Source organism: Amphiura filiformis, chromosome 19 (genome assembly GCF_039555335.1).
Source record: "Amphiura filiformis chromosome 19, Afil_fr2py, whole genome shotgun sequence".
In the NCBI taxonomy this organism is placed as follows: Eukaryota; Metazoa; Echinodermata; class Ophiuroidea; order Amphilepidida; family Amphiuridae; genus Amphiura; species Amphiura filiformis.
The window spans coordinates 37,361,895-37,374,033 of record NC_092646.1 but is presented as its reverse complement, the minus strand read 5'-3'; the positions used below and the strand labels follow the sequence as shown (position 1 = coordinate 37,374,033).

The window sequence follows — 12,139 nt, the reverse complement described above, 5'->3', positions numbered from 1 at the left end:
CGACTCAAAATTGCATCGTGTGTAATGCTATGTAAAATATTATCCTGTTTTGCCAAGTGAAACATAGCTAAATCCTAAATCATTCATTTTGTAAAATTTGGACAATACCTTTATGATACATTATAACTTTTTTATTGTACCATTCCATAATTTCATTTTTAAAAAGGAAAACTCAAGCTGCCAAGCAACCAACCAATCACACAACTCAAGCACTTGCAGAATGTTGCCATGCCAACCCTCGACCTCCCAGTCGACCCCCATTGTCGCTATGATAACATTGTTTACGTGGAAGGCTTTGATTCAGGATTCAAGTTGGCCGGTGGTATAAATTTACCCAAGATACTGACATGTATTGGATCTGATGGGGTTGAAAGAAGACAGCTTGTCAAAGTAAGAAGCTATCTATTCAGTATCATGTGTCGTCGTCTGCTTAATACTGTCATATCTCAAAAGGCTGCCTTGTGTGATTTATTTTATTATTGTCATCTAATTATGAGATACATTGTAAAATTAACTTTCTATATTTGTTGATGTATTATCACAATATTATAATCTCATGTCCATTCATAAAAACACGAATTCTGGAAGATCCTGGAAACAACTTCCACAGGGGTAGTATGAATTTCAAATGGAATGAACACCTCAGATAGCTCTCCATTTAAATTTCATACACCCTCTGAGAAAGATTCAACCTGAATCTTCCACAGAGGAATGGTGAATTTTAAATAGAGTCTGTGCCAATTCCATCTGAAATACAAACGCCCACTGTTGAAGATATTTTCCAAATCTTCCACAGGGTAGGTGTAGATTTTAAATGGAATGGCCAATTGTGCGTTGCTGCAAGTGTCTGCGTGAATAGAAGCCACCAACATTCAGTAAAATGTCAAATTGTATCCATATTAGTTCTCTTTTTTTGGTTTTACCACTTGTTTTGGGTGAACTTAATTTGGACAGGGTAAAGATGATCTTCGTCAAGATGCTGTGATGCAGCAAGTATTCGGTTTGGTCAATAAGCTGCTACAACGAAACCAGGAGACACGAAGGAGAAGTCTGCAGATCAGGACATACAGGGTAAGTGAATACAATGTCTTGATGCTTGGTTAATAAGGAAGATGTTAAGCTGTGACAACGTAACCAGGAGACACGAAGGAGAAGTCTGCAGATCAGGACATACAGGGTAAGTGAATACAATGTCTTGATGCTTGGTTAATAAGGAAGATGTTAAGCTGTGACAACGTAACCAGGAGACACGAAGGAGAAGTCTGCAGATCAGAACATACAGGGTAAGTGAATACAATGTCTTGATGCTTGGTTAATAAGGAAGATGTTAAGCTGTGACAACGTAACCAGGAGACACGAAGGAGAAGTCTGCAGATCAGAACATACAGGGTAAGTGAATACAATGTCTTGATGCTTGGTTAATAAGGAAGATGTTGAGTGTGTTAAGCTGTGACAATGTAACCAGGAGACACGAAGGAGAAGTCTGCAGATCAGAACATACAGGGTAAGTGAATACAATGTCTTGATGCTTGGTTAATAAGGAAGATGTTAAGCTGTGACAACGTAACCAGGAGACACGAAGGAGAAGTCTGCAGATCAGAACATACAGGGTAAGTGAATACAATGTCTTGATGCTTGGTTAATAAGGAAGATGTTGAGTGTTTTAAGCTGCTACAATGTAACCAGGAGACACAAAGGAGAAGTCTGCAGATCAGAACATACAGGGTAAGTGAATACAATGTCTTGATGCTTGGTTAATAAGGAAGATGTTGAGTGTGTTAAGCTGTGACAACGTAGACACAAAGGAGAAGTCTGCAGATCAGGACATACAGGGTAAGTCATGATGCTTGCTTAATAAGGAAGATGTCAAGCATTTGCCTTGACCAGTAATCTTTTGCAACATAATCAGCTGACACAAAGCAAAAGTCTGCAGATCAGAGCATACAGAGTACGGTTTATTCAAGATTTTAATGATATTTGCTTAAAACATCGATCAGTTCAAAGATTCCAAACACATTAACCTATGAATAGATTCGGCATATATTTTATAGAATAAAACAGATTCCTCAAAGCACGCCACAGGTCGATATGCTGCCAAGCCCCAAAGGGCAGCGCAAGTTGACCTCAATGCTGAGTGTGACAGACAACATGCCCGGGCTGATCCCCTGCTCTTTACGAAAATGTCCAGATATTGCTCTTCTGGTACATGGGACCACCATTTTATGTGACTCTCCGAACCACGGCATGCTATGCACTGTGGTGTCTGCACGTTTAGGGCCACAATGAGTGGGACTAGAGGATAAATGAGAAAGCTCATGATTCTTTGTTTTAGTTTGAATAATTCTCAAGGATAAGTGCATACCTTCAACCAATATTTGAGCTCATAACCTTAAATGGGATCCCAAGCTCAAAACCTGGGATAGCAACTTGGGACATGTTACCTACTCTGAATAATAATAATAATAATGGAGTGTATTTCTACCGCGCAAAATTCATCAAAAAGATCTCAGGGCGCGAAAACAAAACACAAGGACACACAGTGAAACACAAAAAAAAACCTTAAGAATCAGGGAAAGCATGTTGGAAAAAATGAGTTTTAAGACTACATTTGAATTGAGCGAGAGAAGTGATATTGCGGATGGTGTTGGGAAGGGAATTCCAAGCTACAGGGGCAGCATAATGAAAGGAACGCATACCGGCAGATGATAAATTAACACGCGGGGTCCTGAGAAGTTTAATATGTAGTCATGAGTGGTCTAAATTGCAAAAATGGGTTGAGTTCCAAAAAAGTTGAGAACTGCTGAACTGGATCCAAAAGTTATTGTCTACCAATTTTTTAGTTTCTTTTCTTGTTATATTTTGACAACCTTTTGTTTTTGATTTATTCATTTAGGTTATTCCACTTTCTCAGAGGAGTGGCATATTGGAATGGTGTGAGGGTACAATGCCATTAGGTGAATACCTTATCGGTAACCAACGTTCAGACTATGGTGCTCACAAAAGATATCAGCCTCATGACTGGACCTCTATGGAATGTCGCAAGAAGATGTCGGTAGGTTTGGTGGAACAATGACACAGGAGTCTTTGAAGCAACTTTAGAGCAATGATTGCCACCCCTCACTTAACCCTAATCTCTTAATGTTAACCTTAATCTAGAGTCAGAAGTTTACCGTTTTCTAAAATCCATTTTCCGTGTTGTAAAATTTGTAAATCTGTGTCATGAATAAAGCTTAAAATGTATAAACAATGATATAAATGTCACAATAAAGTGTTCAATATGGCGATCAATGCTCTGATTGGAATATTCTCACGATAATTGGCCGACTATTACGATGTTTGGAGGGATATAGAGGGTTCATGCCTGTAAACATACTTTTATCATAAAAATTGACATACACAATTCATGATTGTTTTGAACATTTATTTCTCTTATCTTTTAACAATTTTTGTCTCATCATACAAAAATGTCATTTTCCGTGTTGTACCTCCGATTCCGTGATTTTCTTCCGTTTTCCGTAAAACGGAAAACTTCGGACTCTACCTTAATCCTAATCCTAAACCCAAAAATCTGACTATAACCTGAAAACCTGATCCCATTGGGCAGCAGCAGTTATTCAAAAGCGTAGCCTGTTTGTTTCTTCAATGGACTATCCCCAGTGGCGGCACCAGGAATTTTTTTTCGGGGGGCAAAATGAATTTCAGGGGGGTGCAAAATCAGTTAATTTTGCGCAAAAAGTGGAAATTTACGTAATTTTGGGGGTTTTGCCTCAAAAGTGCACCCCCCTGTAGCGCTGCCACTGACTATCCCAGTTGAAATCCACACACCCCCTGTGGAAGACATGACCTTAATCTTCCACACAAGGAGTGTGAATTTCAAATGGGACTCTATGAATGGATGATTCCAGTTAAATTCACACTCCCTGTGTGGGAGATTAAGGTTGTGTCTTCCATAGGGGATGTAAGGATTTCAAATGATAATGATAAATAAATTTTTGAAAAATTTCATGTTGGATTTCCTCAACGCAAACTTGAAGGGTTTATTGTATGGACTAAAGAGATACAGATGAACTCGAAACAGTCAAAAGTCTTAACATCACCCTAGAATGAGGGCCGATCGTTAAGTGTGGTAGATGAAACTGCTATGCACATACCGTGTATTTTTACAGTGCAAAGCCACACAACCCTCTATGAAAGGCACGCAATGCAAGCATGATTGTTAGACACGCACAATCGAACAATTTCCATCATGAATATGCGAGAATCCACAGTATACAAAGCAGTAGTTTACATTTTATGAACCTTATTTTCATAGGTGACTGCACACCCAACAACTCTTTGTGTGCTCATCTCCTTCAATCCACTCATAAACTGTTGTCCAGTGTCATCATCCACATTAGCAGAATGGTCAACTGCAGATCCGTCGGATAACGTTTTTCAATGGGAAATGAACTTTGCTGCTTGGATGATGTCACAATGAGGTTAGCATTTATTCCGTATTGAAAAGCGTGTTCCGACGGATCTGCACTCGACCGGCCTCTTGATACCTGAGTACTTCAGTATCAGGTATAACACTTAATTGCGTTCGAGTCGCTCAACCGTGTCCATCATTTGGAGACATTGAGGGATTCTATTATAGCGTTGGCTCAGGCCTACATGTACAGAAAGTAAAATTATATCTTGCCATCTATGTGAGTAAAAACAATATCAGATGTTATTGAAGGATGGATCAAATTGGCTGCATGCTCTCCTGCAAATACGTTTGTTAGGATTAGAAGGGGATTTACAACAAAAGTGGGGTCTGACTTTTTTAAGACTTTAGAGCATAGGGCCTTTCTTTACCGAATTCAAAATTATTTTCTTCATTCGGTTTATTTACAGACTGCACACAGCAGTGGGGACCAAACTAAGAGGTACCGAGATTATGTGAATGTAATGAAGCACTTCCAACCTGTATTCAGACATTTCTTCTTGGAGAAATTCCCAGAGCCAGCAACATGGTTTGAACGCAGACTGGCTTATACTAGAAGTGTGGCTACGTGTTCTATAGGTACGTGAAGTAATGTCAATTAGGTAGCATATTTTACAGCAGTCATGCATGTAAGATCAGGGGGCAGTCATTTTCATTTAGGGGCTGTGCAATAATTATGAGCAATGGTGGGAGGGTAAAATTGGAGGGGCAAGCCAATTTTGGGGAGCCAAAGGGGGAGGGGCAAGCAATTTTTGGCAAGCTGAGAAGGGGGGCCAAGCATTCATGGGGTGCCTTTTGAATAAAACGCTCTAAAAGGCTTAGGAAAACAGTACAAAAATGTTTAAATATGCAAATTTTCTTGCTCGCTCCTCTCGCAACATATATCTAGACCATTTAAGGTTTGCAAATTGGGATCCCAAAAATTTGGCATATGCAGGGGGAGGCAAAGTTTTTTGGCAGGCCAAGAGGGGGAGGGGGCAAGCAATTGTTAGCAGGCCAAGGGGGGGAGCAATTTTGGCACACAATTTAGAAATTTTATCGCCCCGGGGGGCGGGGGCTCATAATTATTGCACAGCCCCTTATTCATTAGACATTAATGCTGTATGATTTTGTTGTAGTTCAAATGGCATATCAGTGCATGTGCCATGTTATATTTTATGGAACAATACCCGACCCCAATTGTGATAGAAAAATTAAATTGCAAGTGCAATAGCATAAAAGAAACAGGCACCCAGGAGTCATTTACTAAATGGTCATAACATTTTGGCTCTTGGCATGGTCCACACCAAAATCCTGTGAACCAGGCTCTACATTTAAAAAACAATAGAGCCTGGTAGTTAAACTCTCAGTTTTAATACTTTCTGAAAAATGACCCCTACCTCTTTAAAAATGACTCCTGGTTTACTAGATAATCACATTCCATAAACATTTTTTTCCAAATGTGTGGCTCCTGACTCCTGCTTGCACTTTAACTGCAACAAAATCATATCTTGTAGTCATTAATCTCATTCATAAATATAAAAATACATTTTTAATTTCCTCTTAAAAAGCTTCAAATCCAAAATTTACCAAAAAAAATCCACCTGTGGTCTGAAATGACTTTGCTATAGTCTGTCTACCTTGAGTCACCGGCACTAGCTTTGAAGTTCAGCGTGTGCGGCGTTGGCTTAGCGGTACCAGGACTGATTAAAAGGGCACTTTGTATGATTTTATCACAAAGTACACAATGATTCAGCTTCGCAGTTTAACTATTTTACTTATGTTAAAATACCATAGTTAAGTAGGGTAATATGAGTTATTTATAGAAAATGAGAGCAGGGGTATTGTGATCAAATCTGTTTTGGTCACTTTGTAAATCGCGGTAGAGCAAATAGTTTGATAGAAAATCTCTCATTACCCTTTTAATACCTTTCTTACAGTGCCCATGAGTGGTAAATTATGTGATATAATCATCTAAGTAACAATCAAAATAAAGCTTTTAGATCTCTTAGCAATTTTAAACCTGGCAATTTTAAGCTTAATCCTGTTCATCCCCTTAATCCCCTTCATTCAGCCTGACTGACTGACTATTCTTAACACATCTCTGGTTGGCTCACTACATAATATAGATTTGATTGAATGGACTGCACTATGCCATGATTATGGTGAAGGACACCGGTTCAAATCCTTTATTTGGAGCCAATCGATAAAAGCATGCAGGGCCTCTATATAGCCCTCTTTGTCACCAATCAAAGTAGTGCCAGTAGTGGCATTGCCCCTTTATACTATCTTTCTCCCCTCTTCTTTTTCCAGTGGGTTATGTCGTTGGGTTGGGAGACAGGCATGTGCAGAACATCTTAATTGATTGTAACACAGCAGAACTGGTCCACATTGATCTGGGTATGTACCTGTACTATATAGGATTGAAACTGATGCTTCAAGTAAATCCATATCAAAATGATACTTTATAGAATGGTTTCGATATGTTATACATGTATGTATACAACTCGTCATCACGTCACATTACATAAAATTTACCAAAAGACCTAAATTTTTAGATCTTTATGAAAATTCATGTATATCTTCAATAAGGAAGGTCAAAATTTTCATATGATGGACTGCTTTTCCTACCAGTTACATACACTTTCAGTGCATGTCATTAGATTTATAAAGTTTACTTGTGATGATTGGTAAATGTAAATTTTTAATAACTTGCTTGCCATAAAATTTGTGTTATATCGCAAATTTCAAAAAACCATTTAATAACAAAAGGACATTCCTCGTATTCAGAATGCAATTCGATATGTCTGATGTGCTCTCAGGTGCCACAAAAAATACTGTGCAAACGTCGCTACCCGAGCCCTTAACTCATTGCAAAAAATGAATGTTCTTGAATTATCTCATCTCACAGGTGTTGCATTTGAGCAAGGCAGAATACTGCCCACCCCAGAGACGATTCCATTCCGTTTGACTCGTGATCTGGTTGATGGTATGGGCGTGGCAGGTGTGGAGGGTGTATACAGGAGATGCTGTGAGAAGACAATGGAATTGATGCATAACGCACAGGAATCATTACTCACTATATTAGAGGTAAGGCCTAAAAAATGATTGGTGTAACATAAAAAAATTAGGTAGGTCGGTCAGGATCTTCTTTTTTTTTACTTTAAAAGCTGTAAATTGCATTTGATAAATCCTTTGGAACTTTTTTCCTTCTTTTTTTTTAATTTAATTTAATTTTTTTTTTAAAAGTTAGAGTCGGTTAGGTTTCGCCAATCAACCATATTTGTTTTTAGGCTGAAGGTAGCATATTCATATTGGGGGTTTAATTCTGGTATACCCTGCACGCCCTGTGTTATAGGGTTAGGTTAGGGTAATTAGGGTGGTTTTGGATTAGGGTTAGGGTTATAATTAGGGTGGGTTAGAGTTATAATTAGGGTTGGTTAGGGTTATAATTAGGGTGGATTAGGGTTAGGGTTATATATAATTAGGGTGGGTTAGGGTTATAATTAGGGCGAGTTAGAATTAGGGTTAGGGTTGTACTTGTATGCAGGGTATTCCAGAATCATTTCTCGTATGTATAATCGAAGACAGAATTAAGAAGACTAGTTTTCTGTCAATAAAACTTGGTCGCAATTACGAGTGTTGTGATGATTGAGTTTCTGAATGCGGCGGTAAAACAGCATGTGATGTAGTTAATGGTGCACCTTCAATTATACAAACCGTCTCAAAAGTTAGGTCTTAGTAATAGGAAACGTTCTTTCTTGAAGGCATCATATCAACAAATGCTAGAAAAGTTGCTTTTTGGCTTGTAAATGTACCTTAATTTTTCAGATGATGAGATCATAACTATTTTCTTCATAGAAATGCCAAAAGTGCACAAACTATGTCTCTTCAAATTGATATTTCAGGAAAAGATGCTAAAAGCAAATCAGTGGAATTAGATATTCATCTGGCAAACCTTCTGATATTCCACAATGTTTGTTCAATTTCTGCTCCCCATTTCAGCAAGGTAGTAAAAAACTTCCAAGGGTTTAGTGGGATTATAAACAAATTTTTCTTCAATTTTCCTACAAATGTGGAAGGCATTAAAACCAGGTTCTGGTATATTTTTCCAACTAAATACTTCTATCAATATACTTCCTTGTTATGTTAAACTTCCAGGTCCTGTTGTATGACCCTTTGTATGTCTGGACCATGTCACCTGCCAAAGCTATGGAGTTACAACAACAAAGGGACCGTGCAGACCCAGAAGCCTCTGAACTCAACACCAGCACTGCTGGAGATCGGGACTTCATGGATGGTGGCGCAGCCCTGAAAGGACAGGATAGGAATGAGGCAGAAGCAAACAAGATGGCAGAGAGAGTGCTGTTGCGATTGGGAGAGAAGCTACGAGGAGTGGAAGATGGTGTGTCGTTGAGTGTCAACGGACAGGTTAATAGACTCATTCAAGAAGCGAGAGACCCAAAGAACCTTTGTAGGGTGTTTCCAGGATGGCAGCCATGGGTTTAATGCAGAGAATGCCAGATGGCCTGGTAATGGACAAGAGTCATGATTCAAGGTGCTAGATATCCAAAGAAAATTTGTTGACTGCTCCTATAGGCAAGATATCTAAATCTCGATCATGAGTGCCAACTTGGGTGTGCACAGATATTTGCATCAAGCATACCATGCAAAGCCACACTCTTACGGTGCAAGCACACAGTCTTTGGTCACACGATTGCATTGTAAGATAAGATCAGCATGCACGTATTTTGGGGGGGCTTTTGGGGCGCCAGCCCCCTGGGGTCCAAGCAGGTGGCGGCAAAATCGAGGGGGCGGGGGGAAGAAGAAGGGACGGCAAAAAGGGGGGCGGTGGAAGAAGAAGGGGCGGCAAAAAGAATTAGTAAAGAAAAAAGGGCGGAAAATGTGAAAAAATAGTACTATACACCAAAATGTGTTGCTTTTGGGGCGGTAACGCCTATAAAATCGTATGCAGAAGGTACTTCCTCTCATGATCGAGAATTAGATATTTTGCCTATAGCTATTCACCGTATAAGGATTACAGATAACCAGATTTACTTGGTTAAAGACAACATTCTTTGATTCCAAGAGGCAGACCAAGATAATATCTGTTGTAGATAATGTCATTGTTGGCAAACACGGCTGTAATACAGAGATTGCCAGATGGTTAAGATACAGATGACTATCTTGGTACAGTAGGATCTGGGAGAGAGTCTCAGAGCCTTTACAGGTTGATCTCTGGTTCACAGCCATACTTTTTGACACAGAGACCAGGAAGTGACCAAAAGATCCTCAGTAGGCTGTTATTGAGTGTCGGCCATAGGTGTAGTACAGAAATTGCCAGATCACCTACAGACAACAATCTTTATTCAAAGAAGTAACACACCACAACAACACTCTATACCATTCTGGCAGCCATATATGGGTGTAATACATTTACAGTATGCAAAATTATAGAAGAGATGGATGAAGAATAATGAGAATCAAAAATAAAGGACTGCTGCATTATTTCCTGGCTAGCAGTCATGAGAATTTGATTGTCAAATGACCTAGCCATCAACATGTTGAACACTTATATGTTGCAAATTTCCCTGTCAAATTGTACTTCTGAGTCTTCCAAAGTCTAATATTAAACAGCCTTTTACATGTATTGCAGTCCAATCTCTTTTATCCGGCCATGGTGGGACTAAGCATTGCAACAGTATGCAACATTGACACATGCGACGAAATACTTTAGAGCATGAAACTAAGATGTCAAAGCATCAAAAACACGTTTTCTTAATACGAAAAGCACATAGCTGGATAACGGAGAGATCCATATGAAAGAGGGTCGGATAAGAGAGGTTAAACTGAATATAAAGTCAATGTATACAATTGGCCTCAAACCACATGACTGTGTCTTGCTGTTGCAAGTGTTTCGTAAAATGTCTTTCAATATGATTTTAACTTTGAATCATCCAATCTTCCAACTTTTGTGTGAATCTTTTAATACAGAATTGGTGAAAATGTCAGACGTACTTTTCTATGTGTGTGTAACTAAGAATCATTGTGGGCCTTTGCTAGTGTGTAGCCATTAAAATGGCTGCCCCATAAGCTATATTTAATTTGATAAAATATGTGTAAGGGACAAAATCAGAACTTGACCACTGGTTACCTGCGGTCCATTATTTAGAACTATAGAAACCGGCTACAACGCGGACGGAACCGATGATCGACTGCCAGTCGAGTTTTGATTTCATCCCTAAAGGGCTTGCAAATGTGACCCGTTACAGTGAAAGGTATCTTAGAGGTAATAGTTTGAAGATGTTAATTTGGCACACAAAAGATATGCTTTAAAATGAAACTATCCTACATCCTGGTTTACAGATGTGAAGAAACAATAAGTGAGTTTTCTTTTTCACTCATATCTCAGAACTATAATGAAAGACAAAGATAAAAACAATTTATCGCGTCTGATGTCACGGTCAATTACAATCCTTGATTGGTTAACACAGGTTAATCAGCGCGTAAAAGGAAGACCGATCTATCTGGTGCTGATCGGAGAAAAGGAATAGCAGCAAATGGCGAAAAATTCCGTACTTTTACAAGGCAAAAAGCAGCTTTTCTAGGCATTGTGGACATGGTGCCTTCGGTTAAGAAAGTTTCCTACTATAAAGACCTAACTTTTGAGATGGTTTGCATGTCAAAAGGTGTAAAATTAACAATAAGGCGCCCGGTTATAAATCCGCGTTCAGCAAGTCATCATCACGACACTTGTAAACAAACCGTGCTCGAATTTGATTGACAGATGACGTCAGACGCGATAAATTCTTTTTATCTGTGTCTTTAATTATAGTACATAGTCTGGCTACTTAAACATACATTTTACTGTAAGAACTCATAAATTAGAAATGTATTGGGCTATTCCAGTTGATATACATACACCCTGTATGGAAGACATGACCTTAATCTTTCACACAGGGAGTGGGAATTTCAAATGGTGTTACCTGAATGGGTGATTCCATTTGAAGTCGGCGCCCTCTGTGTGGGTTGATTAAGATCATGTCTCCCATAGTGGGTGTATGGATTTCAACTAGAATTGCCATTTGGTTGATTTCAGCACTTGATATTGTGTTATGTAAACTGATATGTAGACAAGTCAATTTAAGCACCAAAATGGGCGCTCCTAGACAAAAATGGAACACCAATGTTTTTGCTTGCTAGTGACTCTAAAACACCATCCTGAACAACATAATCCAAAAAGGGCACAAGGGAAAAAATGTTGATTTGCATATTTCCAAAATGGCTGCTAATGCAGGCCTCAAATTTCAAAATTGGGGGAATGGATAAAAATCATTTTACTGTATTCCTTTCATTATTAGGATTCATTCTTTGGAAACAAATCAAAGCCTGTTGAATCATGTTAATTTACTGTATTTTGTGATGTTACAAAATGAAGTATCAAAATACCTGACATTTAGCAAACTATTTGTTTAAAATGTTGTTCCAAGTGGAAGAATTTGAGACCACTTTGAGCGAAATTGGGGCATTTATGATTTCTTTTACTCCTGTACATAATCAGGCATGAGAATTTTCGGTTTTTAAACTGAATTCAGGTTTTTTTTTAGTCAACATTTCCGCAATTTTATTTAATTTCAGCCTGTTTTTGGTACTTTTTGCCCAATTTCACACACATTTTCGGGTTTTTCAGGG

General features: G+C 38.7%; 1 protein-coding gene across 1 annotated transcript in view; it reads left to right on the top strand.

Annotated features, from left to right (window-relative positions):
• The window catches only part of LOC140141622 (serine-protein kinase ATM-like), a 128,796-nt gene extending 119,624 nt beyond the window's left edge, over positions 1-9,172 (top strand). Inside the window, exons 55-61 of the mRNA XM_072163533.1 lie at positions 167-390; positions 955-1,071; positions 2,894-3,052; positions 4,879-5,047; positions 6,761-6,847; positions 7,359-7,537; positions 8,609-9,172. Of these exons, the coding sequence (XP_072019634.1) occupies positions 167-390; positions 955-1,071; positions 2,894-3,052; positions 4,879-5,047; positions 6,761-6,847; positions 7,359-7,537; positions 8,609-8,956 (1,283 nt within the window). The 3' untranslated portion in view covers positions 8,957-9,172. The remainder of the gene's footprint in view (positions 1-166; positions 391-954; positions 1,072-2,893; positions 3,053-4,878; positions 5,048-6,760; positions 6,848-7,358; positions 7,538-8,608) is intronic.
• The last annotated feature ends 2,967 nt before the right edge of the window (positions 9,173-12,139 follow it).